We start from the raw sequence: 24,041 nt of genomic DNA on the forward strand, positions 1-24,041 counted from the left end.
TCCAAATATTCATCATCCCTCAAAGGAGCAACTGGGTTAAACTATTTTTTTTCTACAATGCCAACAGATTCAACAGGTTTTTTTTTTCTTACTGACTCTTTTCAGACACTTCTACCCTGTGAATGAATTGGTGATATAGTCAGTCAACAAAATTAATCATCTGAAGAATATTCCTCTTTGTGTTCTGGAACCTCCTGATTTATAATAGAAAAGCTGTTCTCCAGTTTTCACTGATATTGGTGCTGTCTGGGGGCGAGGTTTTAGAGTCACAAGCGTATAGTTACATCCAGACATTTCAAGGTATAAAGAAAACATATATATATATTATATTGATAAACAGAAATATAGTTTTGATGGTATAATCCTTGCTCAGACAACAACCTTTTACTTTTTACGTATTGAAATTTATGACAAGATCTTAAATCTGATTGACATACTTTAAAAATCAAATTTTATGCTAAAATTGTTACAATGACACGGTGAAATATTAAATGTTGCAGGTTGTGTATGACACTGTCAAAATGTTTTACATTTCTTATAATAACCTTAGCATGAACAACATATTTAACATGCTGACCTATATACTATTCACTCAACAATTCACTCAAAGCTATTGTTTTCCCCCACCATGCCAGGAATTTCAGCTTAATCTAAACATCTTGACTTGACAATGTGCTGAATTTTGCTGTTACAACAAAATATCCAAGGGCTTTAACATGCTACTCATTTTGACCTCGGCTGGTGTTCTTTTGCTTTAAGCAGTGGCCTATAGGTATACGTACATAAGGAAGTTGTGATATTTAATGATGTGTTAACTACTTGTTTGGGTTTCTCCACAAGAGCAGCTTTCTTGAGATTTTATCTTGTGCTCAGATGAGATGAATTGGGGCTGTGATTACATGCTATGTGTGACAGGTTGTTGGTGATCACACTCTCAGAGCCTGGAGAGATAGCAGCTGATAATGGGATGACTGGATGTTTACTTTGTCAGTGGGCTGTGTTTCTGTGTGTGAATGAATTTTCCCATAGATGGATATATTTAGCAGTGTTTCTGGAGAACAGAGCTGTAGATTATGGAATTAAGAGAAACATGTTTAAAGTCACGTAAACACCGTGATCATCTCTGAATCGTTTTATTTCTATTTTCAATACAGATTACATAGTCAAACTCTAATACAGTAAACTAAACAGTAGAGTTTATATTATCCCAAAGATTTTCTTTAATTTCTGTATTTCTGTTCTTTCTCTTTGAGATCATCTTTCATTTCGGGCTCATTGTTTTGGTTTTGTGCCTCAAAGTACTTTACTAGTCAGGCTCTAAATAAAAAAAAGTCTACAAATGTCAAACTTTTGTTGAGAAATTGTTTGAAATAAAACATTAATCATAAAGCATGCCAACTCAATCCATGGACTATATTGATAAAAGATAAATACATCAAATGATAACAGAAATCCAAGAAACTCATTAGGCCATGATATGTCTTGTGCACATGCACGTTGGCAATTTAAAAAACCCGGCTTGTTGACTTTTTACATGCTTACAAATTGTTCAGTGTTGACATGCAGACAAGAAAGACCAAAGACTTCTGTGCTGTGATGTCAACACCATGTTATCACCTTTGTTTACAAGACTTAGTTCCTCTAGTACAGTAGGTAGTGCTGTGGACTATAACTGGTGATACAATCCACCAAAAAAAGTAAGTGGAAAAGGAAGTTGCCTGCTGTCGTGATAGTGCTTTCTGCAGTCTTTCAGTTGAGTTTAACCTTTTTTACGTGTTTAAATTATATATATTGTCATTCATAACATGAGTAAGAGAAGCAGTCAGTATGAGGGCTTTTCACCTTGGAACTGCAGCGAACCAATGACAGTCTCCAATTCACCCATTCAAACAGCCAGGCTTTGTACAAAAAGCCTGGCTGTTTGTACAATCCTAAGCAACAGAAGTGAATTTTTGATGGCGTCACAGTTAGATTTGATTGCAAAAGAAAAACGTACCTGAGTACACGTGAACTAGGCCTAAGACTGTAAGTGTGAAAACATACATGTCTGCAGCCTTGTCAAACAGGTGTCAGGTTTTGGAGTAGAGGGTGAAGGTGGGAAAGGTAGGACACGGATGCGGACTTAAAAGGGAAAACTGGATTTATTTCACAAAAACAAAGTACCAACAGAAAGCGCGGCTGAGCCGGATTCAAAAATGTAACTGTAAAAAGCAAACAAAAAAACTTAGCATGGCATGGGAATAAATAAATAAATACTTAAAGGGATACAAGGTAGTTTAGCAGCAGTATAGCGATCTCTATTGGTCAAACTGAAATTCTACACTGTCGTAAAAATGCCCACCTGTACACACCCACTAATTAAACATCGTGGAATGCTGCCATTGTGTTATTTAGTCAGTGCAGTTAGGTCATCTGATTCACAAGTGTAGACTGCCCACGTAAGATACTATAATCAGAGATTTTCTGAAGAGAGAACTCAAGATAATATGTTATAATACTGTTGCTGGAGGAAGTGGCCGGGGACAGGGACGTCTGGGTTTCTCTGCTCAGGCTGCTGTCCCCGCGACCCGATCCCCGGACAAGCGGAAGATAATGGATGTATGGATGTACTGTTGCTGATCTTGAATGGGATTCTTCCCTCATCATGGTGTATTCGTGGAGTGATTCCTTTGTATTAGCAGACACTTACAAAAGTTACATCTTAGACAGATGCGCGCAGGCACTACCAACATACACGCTGCAATAAACGCAGACTAGCTCTACACTATTCCGATTACAATCACAAACTAATCAATTTTCATTTGTAGATAACAATTCTTGTTCGGATCAAAACGCTATTCTTATTATAATCAGGTCAGTCCGTGTATTTCTGAAGCTCGGCTACGTCTTGAACTCAGGAGGAATTAGAGCACCATCATCACCTGTCTCTTTACGATCTAAAACGCAGATCGCTATGGTAGATGAACAAGATCACGCTTGGAGAAATTTCACAAAGATGGGAAGTGCCAACATCGAACGTTTCATATTCAGTCTGTGAAAGGCAGAATATGAAACGCTTGGTGTTGGCTCTTCAACGCAAGCGAACACATAGCCTACAACTACAGCTAGCATACAGTACCTAGCTAAGTGCCGTAAACACAAACGACTCTTCTCGCGCATCACGACACTTCAGAAGCGGGTCGCTCCTGCCGAAGTTACATATGGGATTTTCAGCATACAGACCCCTGTTGGGACCGAGACAGGCTTCATTCGCTTACCATTGACTTGTTTAACCTTTGTTAAACTCCTGAAGGCTATAATTTTAGGTGAAAATGCTACCTAGTGCCCCTTTAACTTGGTAAACGTGGTACATGGAATAAACAGGTTAACAAGGCGGGAATGTCAGGGCAACAAACAGGTCAGGAACAACTAACAGCAGGTTAGGAATGACAAACGAAGAACCGACAACCAGACAGGGGAGACAAGAGACTAAATAGAGGGCTGGGAGTGATTGGAGAGTGAGTGCAGCAGGTGACGTGAATGAAACTAATGACCTGAGTGAAGGAAGTGAGGGGAAAAACAATGGCAAAACCTAAAACTCAAAACCAAGACATGAACTGAACACAAAAACGTAACCTAAACATAAAACTAAAAACAAGAGTCCCAAGGCGTGACAACAGGTAGGTGAGAAATTACACTCACCTACCTTCACAAATTTGTGAAGGACGTTAAGACTTATAAGACCATTGTACATTTACGGTGCAGGTAACTGAACTGTGAAGCATATTGTAAGAGCTAATTTGCTAATAGGTTCATTTGTACAGAATCCACGATTAAAAATTGTGGCCAAAAAAGGCTTTTACATGTACATATAAGATTCAGTTCCTTGTTTTCATTCATTTGTGCCAATATTTAAGTTACTTTAATTATGATTTTTCTGACCTACATGAAGGTCTGAATAAATAAATAAAATCTCTGTTTGAGAAGAAAGCTTTGTGCAATGTGCTCCAGGTACTGCGGATTTTGGTACACAGACTCTCTCCCCAAACCCATGGGATCAGTTAGCATAAAAGTTTTAAAAATAGGTGCACCTCAAGGCATGGAGTGAGGAAAGATAGAGAAGCTGTGTTTATAACACATTAGCACAGATTATATTCATGGTGGATGAAAAATGCGTGATAACAATGGTGCCTTTTTAAATATTTAAGAGAACCCCTCCCCCTCAAAAAAATAAATAAATAGATAAAATTCTAAGTTTTCCGTTGTACTCCTGTTGTAACGAGTTGAGCCAAACTTACTTTATTACACTCCATGCCATCAGCTGAAAGGCTGTTGTACTGTGCTGTTTTTCTGTATACACACTTGCAAAAATGAATCTAAATTAAAATAAAAAAAAAAAAACGGTATGAATTGTATCTTTTGTTTACACAGTGGCAGTTTGTGCAATATTTGTGCAACAAATGCTTCCAATGATATCATTTTGGCCTGTTCTTCTCCCTGGTGTCCTACAGTTTTATATTGGTTGACGGGAGCTGATGACCCATATCGTGAACTTTAAAACACAACCCATTTACTGTATTTGCAACATTTATCTTAAGCTGTAGGGTGTACCGCTACAAAACATGTTTATTCTGAAAGCTCGGGTCAGTAACAACATGAACTAATACATTTGTCCTTCCTCTCCTCTCCTCTCCATCCTTTCCCTCTCTTGCCTCTCCTCCCCAGGTTGTGAGCTGTATGCCTTCTGTGGAGCGCTGTTTGGTATCTGCAGTATGATGACACTGATGGTAATTGCGGTAGACCGATATGTGGTTATCACCAGGCCTTTGGCTTCCCTCGGGGTGATGTCTCACAAGAAAGCTCTCAGTTTTGTGGCTGCTGCCTGGGTGTACTCCATGGGTTGGAGCCTGCCACCCTTCTTTGGCTGGAGTGAGTATAACTGACTTCAGTGATCTGAATACTAAGTCTTTATCAGTGAGATTCCTGTGAAGGATTTTCTTTGTTGAGCTGTGCTGTTTTCCCTTGTGTCAACATGTCAGATTCCTGGTGAAAGCTCTAATACATTACAAGATGGATCTAGCTTTTGCCATCAAGGAAATGCATTTAATGTAAAATCAGATATCAGAGAGCAGCTAACCCGATACTTCAATGTAGCTGACATTTCAGCAGCCTTACTGTCTTTCTATGTGACAGGGTTGTGCAGTTTTGCTCTCATACTGACTTTTTTTGTCCCCAAACGGGATTATTTGTTGCCAGCATGTGTTAGGTATCTTCTAAGTTATCTCAATTTATAAGTCAAACAGTGAGTTTTTTCAATTCAAGAAGCACAATTACTCTTCTTAAAAACTTTGTGCTCTCCAGGAAGGTGTTTGTGCAGGAAAACACATTGAATAATGTGTCAAACATACGCATGTAACAGCATCATATGATTTAAAGAGCCCACATAAAGCTCATTTCTGCTATTTTTTTAATAGGTTTTACTACAATATGTTTCCATGCAACAACATTCAAAGAACACATTGTCTCTCTAATATTGTACACTGTGGCAACACCTCATTTCACTCTTTTACTTTAAAATGTCTAAATTATGAGCTGATTTGTCAGAATGGTAGTGTCCAAGACATCTACAGTTTGAGGTGTACAAATGAGTCAAGAAAGAAACACTATGCAAATGTATTTCATCATCAAATAAAGGAGGACAAGCCTGGGCTACAAACAGGGTTTTTCAAGAGGTTCAAGAACATTTTGTGTTTCTCAAAGCCCAGGATGCCTCCCTGGTAGTATGGGTACTTTAAACTCACGGCCTTAGGCTAGGAAAGGCTCCTGGCTTGCTTTTAGAAGACATGTCACATTTGATTGACAGTCCCAAACAAACACAACAGCTGAAAAACTGACATGCTGCATAGCTGGTTGGTATGAGCTGGCTATCTCACAGCCCTTTATACTGGAAACATATTTACTTTGCTTTTTATTGCTGGGGCAGTGACTGGAAGAATGAGGTCGTAGATACAAGCAGCTGAAATGGGTTTCCTTTGAAGGCTGGCTGGGCTCAGCCTTAGAGATGGAGTTAGGAGCTCGGCCTTCCGGAGGGAACTCGATGCAGAGCTGCTGCTCCACCGCATCGAAAAGAGTCAGTTTAGGTGGTTCAGGCAAATGTTTAGGATGCCTCATTGTTGCCTCCTTTTGGAGGCAACAATGAGGCATCCCGGGGATGACCCAGAGCACATTGGAGGGATTATATATCCCTTCTAATCCAGGGACACCTTTGGGATCCGCCAGGAGAGTGTCGCTGGGGAGAGGGATGTCTGGGTTTCTCTCATAAAACTGTTGCCTCCGCGCCCCAACCTCAAATAAGCGGAAGACAATAGATGTTTATTGCTGTCCTTTAATAGAACAATTTAGAATGCAAAAAAATTAAAAAAGTGACAACAAATGGGATAAAAACAAACAAAAAGTTTTAATACAAATTTTGTTAGCCTTGATCCACCTAACATTCACGCCTTCTTCAATATGCACAAAGGCCTTCAGGTGCTTTGAGACCACCAAAGATACACAAAAGCATTTTTGAAATTTCACAGAACGATGAACTAAATCCTTCAAAGGAACCTTGACATCAGAATAAAACTTCTGAGAGATTTTATCATGCGGCATCCTTGAAACATAGCTGTTAAGGATCCTTCCTTCCTTTTGAGGAGAACCTAGTGACTTCCTTTGGTGTAAACTTTAATAACACAAGACCCCTTTAAAGGCTTTAAAACTGTCACTCATGATAATCAAAAAGAGAGCAACTCTCAACAGGTGAAAATTAATTTGAGAAATAGATCTCACTTGACTTCATTTAGAGTCACATTTAAAAAAACAAGATAAGGATACTGCAACTGTCTTACTGATGTGTTACATAAAAGTCATCCAACCAAGCTCATATTTGTATTTATTCGTGCATTAATGTGCATAAATTTTAATGAATTATTGTTTAAAGAAAAGATGATGCAACTCAGTGGTTAAAAATGTCCCTGTCCCAACTTTCTTGAAATGTATCACTGGTATTTGGGGCAATAGTTGGTGTAGATTTGAATTGAGTGATCACAACATACCACATAATTCCATTTGTACATCACAAAAGAAATAAGGTTTTCTTCCACTTTTATTCCCTATAAATATCCATCCATCCATCCATTATCTTCCGCTGGTCCGGGGATCGGGTCGCGGGGGCAGCAGCTTGAGCAAAGAGACCCAGACGTCCCTGTCCCCGGCCACTTCCTCCAGCTCTTCTGGGGGGACCCCGAGGCGTTCCCAGGCCAGCCGAGAGACATAGTCTCTCCAACGTGTCCTGGGTCTTCCCCGGGGCCTCCTCCCAGTGGGACGGGCCTGGAACACCTCACCGGGGAGGCGTCCAGGAGGCATTCTCACCAGATGCCCGAGCCACCTCATCTGACTCCTCTCGATGCGGAGGAGCAGCGGTTCTACTCCGAGCCCCTCCCGGATGACCGAGCTTCTCACCCTATCTCTAAGGGAGAGCCCAGCCACCCTGCGGAGGAAACTCATTTCGGCCGCTTGTATTCGCGATCTCGTTCTTTCGGTCACTACCCACAGCTCGTGACCATAGGTGAGGGTAGGAACATAGATTGACCGGTAAATCGAGAGCTTCGCCTTCTGGCTCAGCTCCTTCTTCACCACGACGGGCCGGTGCAGAGCCCGCATCACTGCAGACGCCGCACCGATCCGTCTGTCAATCTCCTGTTCCATTCGTCCCTCACTCGTGAACAAGACCCCGAGATACTTGAACTCCTCCACTTGGGGAAGGATCTCATTCCCGACCCGGAGAGAGCATTCCACCCTTTTCCGGCCCTATAAATAGACAGATTAAATCACAAGTTTGAAGGTCTTCCATATTGTCGCAGTTTGTCACGCAAAAATATGCGTACACATATCTTTTGGATTCTTGTACTGGTGTTTGGTATTGAATTCTTGTCACACAGTGTCTGCTCTGTTGGAGTGGCTGTTTTTTTTTACTGCTGTCTTGGGTTTTGAGCCCCCACAGCACAACAACTTCAGACAACATGCAATACAACTTAAAGCTTTCTTCTGTGTCTGTAGTAGTTTTTAAAGCCTACTTCTGTATGATGCTCAGACATAATTATGTGCATGTGCGTGAGCTGTTAGGAGTGTTTTAATGTTTAGTGTATCTTATTTTATATTATTTGTGGATTTGGATTGAAATGAAGAATGCTTTCCTCTATGGAATCAGCCTGTGGTGTGCATATAAAATGCTTCCTCTGAAGGATTTTGTACTTTGGTCCCTTTGGTCCTGTTGCAGAATAGAATGAGCTTGACAGGTGGTGCTGCATATGAGACTCAGTACGTCTAGTGAAGTTTAGGTAAATACTCAGCTATTTATAACAGTGGCAATGTCATTCATTCAGTTTGTAAGGAGAGTGAAATCTATCAACAACAGCTGCATTTGTTGTCTCAAAATGTAATACAGACATTCATAGTCCCCAAAGGTAGGTTTCAGTTTAAATTCAGTGCCATGGACTGGACAATATTTAAACAATTCTTCAAACATCTGAGATCATGTCAGAACATTAATGAAAGGAATTACCATCAGTCTTGTTCAGCTGTACTTCAATCAATGTTACCAGCTTATCTCATGACCATTGTTGCAGTTTTTTAGTGCTGGACCACTGTATCAATCAGTATCACCACGGTCAGCAGCTGGACTGATATTCTTAGAAGAAGTAGTAGAAATGTGGGTAGGTTACGATCATCCAAGAGATGTTGTGGTCTCTTCACTCAGTTCTCTTAGAAGTGTAAGATACAGGATAATACTTAAAAATATTTAAAAAATCAGATTGAATGATTTTTACCTCTGAACAACGAGATTGCTCTGTTACCACATGAAGCATCCACACACAAAATAGTGTCACTGCTGCAAAAATCCTGCAACGGTGATCATCAGGAGAACTATGTCATAAATATTTCACATGCCTGACAGCTACGATGTGTCTCCAAGCTCAACTGAGAGATGATGATTGGTGAACAACCCCCAATTCAAAAAAGCTGTGTAACAACAGCATAATAAAAACAGGATGCAGGTATCTGCAGATCTCATAAACCAATGTTTTCTTTACAATAGAACACAGTTAACATCTGTTAACATCTGAGAACTGAGGAGACCAGTTGACACCCTTGAGAGAGGAATGCTGTCCCGTTCTTGTCTGACATAAAATTCCCTGTTAACATTTAAGGACTGAAGAAATACAACATGAATGTATGTGTGTTAAACGAGGGGATCAACAACAAGTCCACTCATTAACATGTTATTAATTGATGTGACAATTGTTGTGCAAGAGGCACAGCTTTTGAACTGTTGTAGTTTTACTGCATTTGCCTCTAGTCTGATGCAGTAACTCTGCGCTTGAAAAAGAAGCATTCATTTTCTTCTCTTGTCTGATTAAGTAAACACAGTGTGAATGCAAGTAGTTCAAGGTTTTTCAGAGAGTGAGGAGGAGGACGGATGTATAATACATAAACTCAAAAAAATAGAAACTTGGTCACCTTACTGAAGAGTGCTTGTTTTCCAACAGGCGCCTATGTCCCAGAGGGTCTGATGACGTCTTGTTCTTGGGACTACATGACGTTCACGCCTTCAGTCCGCTCCTACACCATGCTGCTCTTTACCTTTGTCTTTTTTATTCCTCTCTTTATCATCATCTTCTGCTACTGCCGCATCTTCAGAGCCATCCGACACACAACGCGGTTAGTACATGCACACACATTTGCTTAAAGTCTACCCCACTCTTACATTACACTCCTACACACTCACCGATGAACACAAGTGTCAGAGCTATGTGCTTTGCTGATACAGTGTCGTGTTGATCAATAATGTGTGTGAGGTCTACCATTGAATTCCACTAATGCTGTAGTCAACCTGAACAGTAATACTGCCTGTTCAGGCAGTATAGATGAAAAGGGACCTGTGTGTTAAGTTTAATGCATATGTAGGTTAGTTAATCTACTAGTAAGATGCATTAACAGGAAAAAACAATGCAGGTCTTGCAGAAAAACTACCCTACTAATATTAAAGCAGAATTACAAGTGATATTATAAACAAAGTGTCTGTTTTTGGCAGAGCAATAACAAAGTTGAATTGTGACGGGACCAGAGACTCTGCAAAGAGGTTCCACAAAATGAGGAGTGAGTGGAAGATGGCTAAAATTGCACTCATCGTCATCCTGCTGTTCATCATCTCCTGGGCTCCTTACTCCTGTGCAGCCCTCACTGCCTTTGCAGGGTAAGTGTATTAGGCTACTGTGTGGACTCAGACTGCTGAAGAAACATTACTTACCTTTTAATGTTGTCTAAACGTCTCCATGAGGGATCGACATTTGGGGAAGCAGTACCATTTTTTGTGGGTTACAAAGCAGTTCTGAGAGAAATTTAAGATAGAAGATGTTGGTAAAATTGCCTCAGGCAAAGGTCATTCATCCATCATTCCGTTTTATGTTGGCCGTCATTGCAGAGCTGATCTTAGCAAGGCTAAATACCTCTGATGGATTGCCTGGAATATTTGTTGCAACTTCAAAGCCCTGCCAGTTTATCTTTAAACTGAAACCTCAATTTGGTTATCTAAAACACAAAAAGACACATGTTTTTATATTTATCTTGGTACTATCCTACTATTTGAACATATCCTTTATTGAGCTTTGGTGACTTGAGACTCTTGAGAGTTGGTGAATCCTAAGAATGGTCTTTATTTCTGCATATTTTTCTACTTAAAACATTAATAAAGGTAATGTTTTGTTTTTGATTAAATCAAAGTGTTGACCCTAATCCAACAATGATCTTGTGGAAACAGCTGAAGTGAGTGGTTTATAAGCTGAGGCTGTTCTCTGCAGAGGGTTGGGCTTCAGCTCCTACAATCAGATGTGCGGACTGATTAAGAATTAGTGGAAACGTTTAGCTTCAGTCATGACTGTCCACGAGGGTCACACTAGATACTGAAAGTGTTATTATTATTATTATTATCATTATTATTATTATTATTAATAAATCATACTGTAACATTTATTGACATGTTTTGTTCCTATAAAGCCCTTCAGGCAGGTGACTGATATATTTTACAGTTATTGCCCAGTAGACAAACTTACCTGTCAAAAATGGATAAGTTATAATACATTAACTCATAAAACACACCATGGCTGTGACAGTTTGTGTTATGAAGTGACAAGTATGATTTGCTGAGCTCAACTGCATGGGTATTTGTGTTTTGGGTTAGGGTCAGTGTAATAATTACAGTCCTGTGCACATAAGGGGTAATTAAGTGCACAGAAAAATATGTATATGTAACTACTCCTAAGTTCATAGATCATGTGTTTTAGTTATTTTGTTTGCCAGCAACTGTCTGAGGGATTGTTTTTCACCAATTCTTTCCTTTTTTGAACGCAACCATAGCGTTAACTTATGAAGCCTCAACCAGCAGATCAAGCTCTAAATAAGCTTGTAGCTAAGTTTGCTTAACGGCACGTGTGTGCCCCTGTGATGGGCTGATGGACCACCCAGGATGTACCCCGCCTTTTTGCCGACTGGCAGCCAGGATGGGCTCTAGGACCTCCCTCGACCCTGAATTGGATTAAGCGGTTAGAGAAAATGGATGGATGGTACATGTCTGTGTAATTCTCCTGATTGTGGCAGACCCAGACATACTTCTTTGACCAACTTTGTAAAAATCATTCTATGTTATTTGGTTTTGTAGTTATGCCATAGCGTTTTTTTGCTGTCCATTTATTTGCCTTTTGTTTTATTAGCTTTTTTTCCCCAATAACGCATGATACTTTCCACTTTCCACAAAGACAGAGTTTAGCTGCTCCGAGCATGCAGGCAACTGTTACTGTTGAGCCAAATGTCAAATGACTAACCTCAATAAATTCAGTGGCCACGTACAATGTTTTTGTCTCAGTGATTTAATCATGTTTTCTTTCCCTACTTTTAGATCTTACGTGAAAATATAATGACACAATAGGTTGTATTTAAGCAGATATAGATTATTCTAAAGGGTTAAAAAGCAACACCATTTTGTGCCCTGGAAACAAAATTGTGTTTATGCTCCTCAAAGCACTGGATTGCATGACAAGTTAGAAAAAAAGGTGTTGCTTCCAGTGAGAAATCAACAAGAATTCTCACCCAACATCACTGGTTTGCCGTTGAGGGAGTTTTACTTCAGGCTCGTTGTTTCTCTTTCTCCTCTTTGAAGTTTGGGTTCAATAACAATGCTCTCATCATGTGGCTTACTGCACAAAGCAGCTGTTTCATTGAAAAAAGATGAAAATATTTACTGTACACCAGCTGCTCAACATGGAATAGACAGAAAAAAAAACTAGTTTGCAAGCATAGATAAATCCTTTTCCCAAGACAAACACTCTCTTCATGTGCTTGCATAATAATGTTACCTGAGATGTTATCACAAATCTACCAAAACCAGCTGGGTAATGAGACACCATAAAATAAATAAGATTTATTTTTGGGTAAGTTTTTATGATGTTGTATTTTTACATCCTCAACCAATCTGTTGGGGTCAGGATATTAGACAATCTGAACAGAAAATAAATGAGCTCTTATTCATGGAGACAACAGATTTCTGATTAGAAAGTTCTAATTTTATGTATCTCTAAACAAGAACATGAGTCCAGTATTGGACATAAGTGTGATGTGTCCTACTCCTGATCCTCTATACCAGTCCTTTACTGGAGGAACAGACGAACTAATAACCTTGTCACTCTAATGTGTCTCATTTCCTTCTCTCATTTTTCTTTCTGACACCAAATGTGTCATCGTCTGTCTCTCTCTCAGGTACGCTGACATGCTGACTCCTTACATGAACTCCGTTCCCGCTGTGATCGCCAAAGCTTCTGCTATCCACAACCCTATCATATATGCCATAACACATCCTAAATACAGGTAGGATGTACACCCAAGGATTGAGTTACAGAAAGAGTGGCTGACCGTAGAAATATGTACAATACCATGTAAAAGTCTTGAGCTACCTCTGGTTTCTCTATATTTTTGCTTCTAAGTAGCTAAACTTTCTTGTAATCTTTTAAATTGATTGTGAAAAATACTTCTCCTGGCTGTTTTTTTTAAATAATTTTGAATCTAGTCTTTGTACATTACCATTTTTAGAGGAATGAAGGTTTTTCTTTGAGGAAAGGAGACACCAATCCCCATCATCAATCGACCACACAAAGAGTCCATGAGCAAAACACTGAACCCCACATTGCCTTCAGTACGTTCATCGGCATGTGAATGTGTGTGATAGAAAAAAACCCTGCATAGCCTGTAACACTGTTACAAGATTAAGAAGTGCTGTATGAGTTTCTGTGTGAATGGGTAAATGTAGCTTGTAGTGTGAAAATGCTTTGAGTGGTCAGCTAGACGAGAAAAGCGCCATTTGGCAATGATCCAAAGGAAAAACATACTTGGAATCATACCACATACATTAAGTATAACAGCACTGGAAACCTGAACTTAAGAACAAAGTAATTCAAACGCTCAACCTTTGCATCCCTCAGAGAAGATGACTTACTGACCAGTGGGGAGACATGCAAAGCTGAGATATGTCCCACCTACTTAAACTCTGAAGGAAAACATTTGGAAAGTCAGAAAATGCTCTGCATTCAGTTGTAATTGCAGTTACACAGTGAAACTTTAGATGATCCTTAGCCAGTTTTACAAGAATGGTCAGTAGTTATACATCAGCTGAACACATTCAAATCAATTATCTGTTTATAGATGTAGGATACCAGCAGAGAGAGGATCCAGATTAATTTGGGGATTAAAGTGATGAAAGAGCCAATGAGTTTGAGAGATTACCACTGCACCGCCTATGGGTGGCTTCCCTCAGTTTTTGGTGTCTAAGTCTTTTAATTTGGAACAATGTAATAATTTTTCCAGGTCTTAATGGTTTTTACCGCAAAAACATTTATGGGATAAAAATTGTGGAAAATGTGTGAACATCAGCGAGAAAATATTGCTTCATTACAAGATTAATTGTTTTGAAAAAAAAAAAAGAAAATGGAGGGTGAGGGGGGGCTCTTGTAAACTCAGATTTATCTCTTGTCATCAAACAGTGTGGTTTTTATGAAAACTAAATGTTGCAGTCACAAGAAACCGCTGAACAGCATTCATACATTGACATATATTCCACTAAAGGAGGTAAGTCAGGAAAAAGAAAAGCTACTTTATTTTGTATTTATAGAATCTAGCCGAAGGGTGGCAGCTCAGAAACGTCCAGGCCATTTCTCTATGTAAGGTTGTGGTTACTTAGTTTATAATCAGATAGTGTTTGCTTGTTTGTGATAGCATACTGCAGTGATGGTCATTCTCTCAGCAATGCAGGATTGGGTGATGTAAACAGGAATTCATTCTATGCACTTGGAGTTAGTGACAGTCCCATAATGAGCACAGCATAGCATATATTTTGATATATAGTTTAATACCTGCCTTCAGGGATTATCTGCACCACTACATCACTGTTTAGGGGTATGGATATAATCAGATTGTATTATGCTTAAATCACACCGCTCAGAAATAAAACATGAATTAATCTTATGAAAGCAAAGAAAAAGCGTCTTTATAACAGGGTCAACTGAAAAGATGATATCCTTTGAAAAGACAAACAAAATCTGCCTTTTCAGTCCTCTAACCAACAAAAATACTTTTTAAACACATCATTTCTATTAGAAGCCGGTATGCTTTGTCAACAGAACACCCCCCCCCCCCCCAATTATTTTTCTATTTTGCTTTATGCAAAACATTTTTTATACCCTCTTGAGGCTGTTTTTATCTTTTAAATAAGAATTTATATGCATTAGGGCAGATCGGGAAGTGCCTTTTGTGAATATTTTCTGTTGTAGGGAACGTGTTACTCATATGATCTTATCCAGATGGAACTAGATCTGAGATCTTCATATGATGACACTGATCAATGGCCCTTAATTTAGAGCCCCCCCTCCCAGTCTAATTTTATGGATTTAAAGGTGTGATAAATGAGTGTGAATAAGTGACCTATGTCTGTGGGAGTTGTTTCAAAGAGGATTAGCTGTTGAATATATTATAGATATATAGAAATACATAATTTCCTTTCAGTGTATTTAATTTAATTTCTATAAGTATATATGTATGTATATATTTTTAATAAAAGAAGTATCTTTCACTGAAAACCAGCATATTTTTGAGCCTGTATTTGACATGCTTCATGTTCTCCTCATCCTACGAAGCATCTCTTGTTTTTATTTTCATTCTTAAGAAGGGGCACATCAGATAAGCCCCATGTAAAGGACTCACTCAAATCTTTTACCAACTTTTATTTTTACTTACTAGAAAAAAGATACTAGAGCAATGGCACTGTCAACAACAACGTTAGTGGAATACATGGAAATGTCTAGGATTTAGTGATGTTTACTGGTCAAGTTGCAGATTGCATCTTTTTGATAAGCTTATGTAATGACTAGAGATTTGTGTCCATCCAGGGCTGCATTCATTTTTTGCCAAGATCTCATATTGATGATGGGACATTGGGACAGCTGGGTAAATTATTCTCCAACACGTCCTAAAGATTCTCAGTGGGATTAAGGACTCTGAGGTGGCCAGTCAGTATGTCAAAAGGATGTGTTATGCTCCCTGAACAAATCTTTCACAATTTGAACCTAATGAATCCTGGCACTGTCATCTTGGAATTACTTGTGCCATCAGGGAAGAAAGAAAAATTCATTGATGGTAAAACCTGGTCATTCGGTATATTTAGGCAGTTAGCTGTACAGTACGTTCTGTAATGATGGGTGCAGCACATCCGCTGCTCTTTTCACACTGATGCTACTATCACCGTGGAAATCGGTAAATTTGGACTCATGAGACAACATGACCTATTTCCATTGCTTTAGTGTCAAATCTTTATGCTCCCTTGCAAATGTCACCATTTTTTAAAATTAGCCTCACTGATACCTTTAAACTACACTGTTTAGTAACCAAAATCCCAATGTTATGATCCCCTTACATTGTGAATGTGGAAACATTCTCAATTTTACTATTAAAGATTAAAAGTAAGTTCCGTTTTTTTATTAATTGTTAATTTTATTTATATACTTTAAACTATCTCTGATCACAATAATTCAAATTTTTTTCTTTTAACTGCATTTTTTTCTCCAGAGATGATGATTGAAAATTTCCTTCCAGGCGTTAATAAAGATACTCATTTACTCAGGAAGGGTTAAATAAGTTATTGCCAGATGAAATTTATTAATGACTGCAGTACTTTTTCAGTTGAAGGATCTTACCTATTCGCTTAGTTAAATCCAGTTTGCTGACTATTTTTTGGACAGATAGTGCACTTGTAGAAATAAGGCTATGCAACATGAAAGACACTCTATGCTATCTTTTAATATAAATATCTCATTCTATGGGAATGAAAACAATTGTTCCTATTTTTACAAGCTATGTCACAAACAAAAAATCTATTTCGGGATATTACATTTCATATATGTCTGATGATCCTTCTAAATGTTACAGGCCGAGGTGACTCTTCTCTATTTTTTCCTCTTGGCTAAACACAATGTGTTGTTTAATGTGTTTTCTGTACTAGCCTAACTCAACTTGACATCCAGAAATATTTGGCAACCCCACACCTCGCTGTCATGCTGCAAAACTGATCTGATTAACCATTGAAATATTTTTTTCTCTCTCAGGTCAGCAATCAGCAGATACGTGCCCTACCTCGGCGTGTTGCTGTGCGTCACTGGCAGAGATCGTTACAGCAGCAGCAGCATCCAGTCCACGCGTCGATCAACCCTGACCAGCCAGTCAGAGTATAAAGGCCCCAATAAGCCCCGCAACTCCTCCCAGTCTGAGAGTGAATCAGTGAGTGTACTTCATATCTAATATGGTATGTCTTTGTCTTACATCTCCTTCGGCAAAAGCTTTGAGTTATGAGTTGCTGATTTTAGTCACGTGTTGTCCCAGGCCCGCTTCTCAGACACGGAGGAGGACTGCTCGTCTCGGACACCTGTCAGTCGACACTTATCTATTGATGTCAAACAGGTGCGCCATACCAGCCAGAGGTCAAAGGTGAGTGGTCACAACACAGGAGAGTTTGAGAGAGCTGCTGCCCACAACCCATCTGACCCGGCCATTTGTCACCTTTCACAACTCACTGTGAGTACAAGTGCTTGTGTCAATGTATCATTAGATGGATGAATGCTTATATTTACACAAGTGTAAGCAACAATATATTTGCAGGCTGAAAATCAAATATTTCTAACTTAATTGCTTTGAGGGCCAGAAAGTTATTAGATACAAAATATGTCAAGTTTTTAATGTTTGAGTGTTTTAATGGTTTTATACTATTTTTGAGAAGATATTTTTCTTCTGTCCTCCATTATTTGAGAAGTGAGGTCATGTTGTTTTGGAGCCCTGTTAAAGTCAATAGAAATAATTTCTTTGGTTCTATATTTTAAGGATATATAACTCTATGAGGTCATGTTAGTAGAAGGCCTCTTAAAAGTCCTCACTGTTATGGTTTGTAGTTTCAGTATTTCGGGACGGTTACCATTCTGAACTCTCCATTTGTACATGTGTTAACATTCATTATTATTAAGTTTGTTAAATTAGTGTTCCAATGATGATAATTAACTTTAATCATGTCAAAGTGTGACATTTGCATGTCTGTTATAGGTAAAATTTGTAAACTGCTTTAGATCCAACTTAAAGTATTCATGCTTGGCTCTTTATCTTAATCCTTCTCGCAGCAAAAGAAGGATGGCACAATTATTTATTTATTTATTTATTTATTCATTCACACACACACACACATATATATATATATATATGTATATATATATATATATATATATATATTATTCATTCATATACACATATATATATATATATATATATATATATATATATATATATATATACATATATTATTCATTCATATACACATATATTTATCCAAATACATCAGAATTTGAGTTGATCAGACAATACCATGCAGAGATAACTGAGATTGTGACTGTATGCAGATGATGCATGTTATTGTTATTAACAGCCTTAAATTCACACCCATTTTGCACAAGTTCTGGACTCTTTTTAGTTTTTTAAAATTTGTTACAAAACTGTTTGTGGCGTCTTTATGTGCAACACAATGAAGGATTTATGGAGAGACTGCCCTCAAATGTGCACTGCTTTCCTATTTTCAGACTAGATTGTGTCTGCCCCTATCTCTACGACAGTCAGCCTTTAAATGTGTCAGCACTGGACTACTTTGAACACTGATTTCTGAAGTGGTTGGACAGCAAAAAAAAAGGGGGGGGGGGGGGCAGTCCCTTGCAATGCAATTCAGACATCCCTTCAAAAGCATCTTGAGAGCCTTGATTTAAGAGTCTTTGCAATAACCCACATGTGATCGCAAACACTAAATGCCTGGGACTCCCTTATTGTTTAGTCAGCAGTGCATGAGCCTTTCCTCTTCCTTTTTCTTATTAGCAGAGCAGTGTGTAGTCACAGCTTCTTATTGCTGGCAGCAGGTCACACAAGCTCTTGCTTTTTAATGCTAATTTCCCGAGCACCTTGATGAAAAGCCAAAGAATAAACCTCTTTGTGTTATCTAGGTAAACAAGCCGGTCATGCAAAATCAGCTTTCTTACATATCGTACCTATATATTAAGCTCTATTAACTCAGAAGTTTAAAATCAGGCCCTATACATTTTATATACATTAGAATTGAAAGAAACCGCTGATTAAAATTTGGGCTTAGAGGGTTCCTTCATGTCAAAGCAATGTAAAATCTCTGAGAAGCTTGTGTGAAAGATAAACACATACAATCACATGAAAGGAAAGTACATCCTCTTTCAGTTCTAAGGTTTTACATATCAGGACATAATGAACAATTCTGTGATCCTTAGTAATCCTTAAAATAGGTTAAATACACCCACAGATGAACATAACACATCACATATTGCACTTTGTCAACATTTATTACACAAAAACTACAGCCAAGTGTATAAGTAGTAAAACTCAGAACACCCCATGATTCAGTGGCTGGTAGAACCACCTTTAGTAGCAATGATTTTAACTTATTGTTTTCTGTATGATAGTACCAGTCTGTTAAATCAGTGTGGATGAATTTTGGGAAACCAATCTCTACATTTCTTCAATTCATTGAGGTTTGGAGGCATTTGTTTATGCGCAGCTCTCTTAAGGTTTCCCCATATAATTTCAATCAGGTTGAGGTCGGAACTTTGGCTGGGTCATTGTAACACCTTGGTTCATAAACCAATTTCATGCAAGCTTTAGCCGTCAGACACATTAACTCGCATTTGACTCTAAGATACTTTGATATATGCGGAGGAGTTCATGGTCAACTCAATGACTGTCCAGGTCCTGTAGCTGCTAAATAAAGCCCAGATCATCAGTCCATCACCACTGTACTGTGTGTACTGTAGTTTTACTGTGGGCAAACACCTCCACTTTGGTCACATCAGTCCAAAGGACATTGTTCAGGAAGTCTTGTGGTTTGTTCAGATGTAACGTTACAAACATAAGCTTTGCTGCTGTGTTCATTTCAGAAAGAAGGACCCTTCCAAACAAGTCATACAAGTTCAATCTAATTGTACTGTTGTGAACTTTAACATTTAGCATGCCTGTTAGTCTGAGGTGTTTCATGATGACTGTGACTGAGAGTTACAGTTTCTGAGCATTGGACAGTGTGACTTTGGGTGAACTCGCTGGGGCAATCACTCCTGTGCAGATTGACAACTGTCATGAAGGCTTTCTGCTTGTGAATAATCTCTCTCACTGCAGTTTAAAAATGACCTTATAGTCTTTCCCAGATTGATGGGCAGAAATATTTGCTACTCGAAGATCATTGCTGATGTCTTTCCTTCCTTGGCATTGTGTTAACACACACCTGAATGCTCCACACCAGCAAACTCCCAAAACTTCTAGTTTTATAGAGGAGCTCACACTTGCTGAGGACTAGTTCATCAACAGCATTTGATTAGCAGCACACTTGATTCCTAAGGAAACAGAAAGGATGTACTTAGTTTTTCACACACAGCTTTTGCATCTTTGCATAGGTTTTATGAGGTGAATAATGGCAGTGTTAATATCTCATGCATTGTGATACATATTAGGTTGTATTGACCTAATCTGAATACTTTGTCTGTAAACCAGATGGCCTGATATGTAAAACCTTAGGATATCCAGATACTGAGGCTTGGTTAACCAAAGTATTGAGTTTTCAGGCCTATTGAAAGTGTGAGGTCATTCCATGTCAGACACCCAGTTGATCGAGCCGCTCTGTAATCATCTTAGTTCACAGAAAAAAAAAACACGCAAGTAAATCACATGCAAGCAAACTCACACAGACAGGCACACTGCAGGTCAGATTCATCGTGGATCCCATTACACAGGGTTTGAACACTAATCCAGTAATCTGGGACTTTCAAATTTAATCCACAGTTTGCATGATGCGATTCCATGTTTCAGCACACTGGACTTGTTGATAGAGTCGGCTGAGTCTTAAAACGCCGGTAACCTCCATCTGCCCCATCACTGCAGCAGATGATGATTATACATTTTTGCCATACAAGATTCAAGATTGAAGTTGTCATTAAACAACACAAAGTTTAGTTAAATTTTTTTTTTGCTTTTGTGCTTGTTATCAAAAGTTATAAATGGATGAGTAGTGATGTCATTGAAATAAAGCTGCTTTTGGAGTCTGGAGGATGAATTCGGTAGTCTAACAGCCCAGGGGAAGACTGCTGATGTGATAGATGCTATTATTGTGAATTTTACTGTAAAACTGCAGCAAACCAAAATCAGCCATTAACACTGGGCCACTATAAAACTCATAGACAATCCTATCTGAGGCTTATTTTTAGCCCTTTTATTACCAGCTTTGGCCCAACATACACATGTTGGCTGGTGAACAGCAGATGTTGACACCCTCAGAATGAGAATGAGTTGTTTGGGCAGACACCTCACCTCTCTGATACTGATGCTCAGTACATTAGTCCTGACATTACTTTGGGTGGTTTTAATCACCTGCTGCAGAGTCTTCCTGGGTTGGACAGCACACATGTCATTGCCACTTTATGAGATTTCCAGTTTCCAGATGCGCTCTAATTCTCCTCTGTAGAAGTTTACAGGAATCAACAGTTTTGCCCTCTTAGAAAGAAATGAATTACATCAGTTCTTTGCCAAGGTGTACGAAGGAGGCATTTTGCCTTGATCTCCAAAGTGCCATATCTACGTACTGGAACGATGTATTTCTGTGTGACGGGCTGAATTACTGAGAATTACAAACAAGTCACAGTCTTTCACTGAACAATTCTTGATTACATACTTTAAATCTTAAACTAAACAAATAAATTTACTGTATACAACTCGAACCAGAAAATTGTGTTGCCTAATCCTAAACCAAGTCAAATTGATCGCTACACCTTACCAAGCAGCACTCAACCATTCCAACATCGTCATGAAGACTGTTTTGTTCGTCCTAAAAAAACAAACAAAAAGAAAACCTTGCTTGACTCTCACGGTCACTGCTCTTGGCTTGTAATCAACCAAGGCCACGGGACATCTCGAGCATCTCAGAGACATCGGGGGTGGCCTTAGCAGAAGAACTCTTCAAGTTCCTTTGATGATGAAATAGTTAGACATTTTTGGAACTTTGCTCATTGTCCTTATTAATTTAGACGAGGCCACAGTTTTTTCAGTAGAGTAACTAAGAATCTATAGTGAGCAGTCACTTAGCAAGTTTAGCATAAAGGCTGTAAGGTTATTAATTAACACATTTGATTTTAGTTGTTTGCAATGTCTTCAAACAAACAGACAGTGAATATGAGTGGTTTAAGATCTCTCTGTTAGTAGTGTTGTGTCTCACATGTTAACTGTCAAGTGTGCATCTCAGTATTACTGTAAACTGGGAACATGCATTCAGGCATGCTTGGCTCGCTAAGTTGATTCTAACTCTGTTAGGCATGTGTTGGTTGAGGGGACTGAAAGCAGCTTATTACACTGCACATGCTGGAAACTTTACAGAAGTCAGCTGAGGACTATTGGAGGAAACATTATGATTTAGATTTGTTTTTCTGGGGCCATGTTCAAATAAAGTTTATTTGTATTTAGTAAGATGGACCTTTAGGTCCAGCTTGTACAAATGATCTTTTGAGAGGAACTGACTCTAAAAGGCTGTGTTTATGTGTGCACTGTTCAGACTCTGACAGAGCCTGAAGACATCTGCATGTCGGACATCAGTCAGCAGCCAACCAGCCATCTACCCGCTACTGTAAGGATCCACAGATCTTCCACCTCTGATTCAGTACAGTAGATGTCACATCTGTTTTTTGTTTTGTTCTCGTTGCTGTTGTTTGTTTTTTGATAAAATCAAATCAAGTATAGAAAAATTAAACCATCAACAAATCCATCCCTCAAATGGATATTGTCTGTGTTGAAAATGCCTGATTTAGCTCTTATGTGTGTGCCACACAGCTCCACTGTTTCTTCATCGCATTATTGGCCATGCAGTTTGTTTCTCACAGATAATAGTCATACACAATGTACAAATATTTAATAGTCACTATTTTTGTCTTTGTCAGTGTCTGTGTTTCTCAGGCATTTTTTAGACTTTAATTGCATATATAACATTCATTAACCACCCAATTATCTGATTTTAACTCTTTTTATGGTATAATTTCTTATAATACCTTTCTTATTATTACACAAAGATCAGTGTACATAACAAAAATGGGTTATAATTATTTTTATGTAAGAAAAATGTTGTTTTTATAGTGAGAACCACTTTTTAATTTCACAAGTTAAATGTGTGAGTAGCCCAATTGTAAGAGAAAAACGTTGTCATCTCATGTTTGTAGAAAGCAGTTGGGTGCCATCTCAACGTTTCTCAACCAACAGACTAACAGTGTCATTCCCACCTCACCCCATGATCATACTTTCAGAGGATCGTTTAGGGTTTTTAAAGACTGTGTTTTACCAAACAGAATGTGTGAACAAAGATGAGCCCACACATACAGACATATACGCATGTTAGAGAACCATTAGCCTCATTTGTTGAGCTGAAAAAAGCATAAAAATGTAACCAAAAATAATTTAGCTGGAATGGTATATAACTTATAATATTTAATTTATCTTTAGACTTTCTAATGTACTCTCTAAAGTAATCATGGGTGCAAACTTGCCATTGCTAATAATGTTCTCAAAGAAAACAAGTATTAAGAGATTGTTTTGATTTTATTAAATCAGCCCACGTAAGACGGTCCATCTGTAAATCTGTATTTCCCGCCTCTATATTGGTGTAAAATTTTGTGAAACATAAAATGGTAACGTGGGAATCATGTAAATGTGTCAAAGGTTTATAAAAGTGTAAAATTACAAAGTTAATGTTGGCATCTGGGCTGAGTGATAAGAAAAGGGCTTAAGATATTAGAAAGCTGTGAGAGAGGATCTTATACAAACAATGAATGAACACTATGTGTTTTTGATGAGGATGTAGAACGGTGATGTGTGCATATCACATTCTTTACTGTGCAGTGTAGATATGAGTTAGAAACAACATTTTGTCACGGTCACTTGACCACACAAAATATCATGTTTTTTGCTTAATTTCAGTGGATGATATTTTAAACCTCAGACATATTAAGCAAATCACTAAAAAGGAGTAACGTAAATCACACAGAAGTCATTTTCAGTAACTGATTCTGATTTTTGCCTATTTAGATATTTTACCCCCAGTGGAGTTCTATGGTAAAGAAACAAAGCTACATCAGTGTTGGCCATGCAGACAATAATGAATTTGATTAAACTGGAGTACAATCAAGTTAGGTTGGACTGCATGTTGTCGGACATGTTCTAAGGAGCCTTGAGATTACTCTTGTTATGAATTGGTGCTTTAATTCCCATATATTTTACATGAAGAAGAAGCAAAGGTATAATTTACCAGAAGTACATTCAGAAAGAGTGACTTACAGCAAGGCCAGTAGTCTAAT

The 24,041-nt window shown here is 38.4% G+C and overlaps 1 protein-coding gene across 1 annotated transcript in view; it reads left to right on the plus strand.

Moving 5' to 3' along the window:
- Nucleotides 1–24,041, plus strand: part of LOC142373648 (melanopsin-A-like) — a 38,465-nt gene that overhangs the window by 12,833 nt on the left and 1,591 nt on the right. Inside the window, exons 4-10 of the mRNA XM_075456989.1 lie at nucleotides 4,705–4,908; nucleotides 9,567–9,738; nucleotides 10,112–10,273; nucleotides 12,829–12,936; nucleotides 16,719–16,890; nucleotides 16,993–17,184; nucleotides 22,253–22,324. Coding sequence (XP_075313104.1) covers nucleotides 4,705–4,908; nucleotides 9,567–9,738; nucleotides 10,112–10,273; nucleotides 12,829–12,936; nucleotides 16,719–16,890; nucleotides 16,993–17,184; nucleotides 22,253–22,324 — 1,082 coding nt within the window. The remainder of the gene's footprint in view (nucleotides 1–4,704; nucleotides 4,909–9,566; nucleotides 9,739–10,111; nucleotides 10,274–12,828; nucleotides 12,937–16,718; nucleotides 16,891–16,992; nucleotides 17,185–22,252; nucleotides 22,325–24,041) is intronic.

The sequence above is a fragment of the Odontesthes bonariensis genome, chromosome 23, assembly GCF_027942865.1.
Source record: "Odontesthes bonariensis isolate fOdoBon6 chromosome 23, fOdoBon6.hap1, whole genome shotgun sequence".
Lineage (NCBI taxonomy): Eukaryota > Metazoa > Chordata > Actinopteri > Atheriniformes > Atherinopsidae > Odontesthes > Odontesthes bonariensis.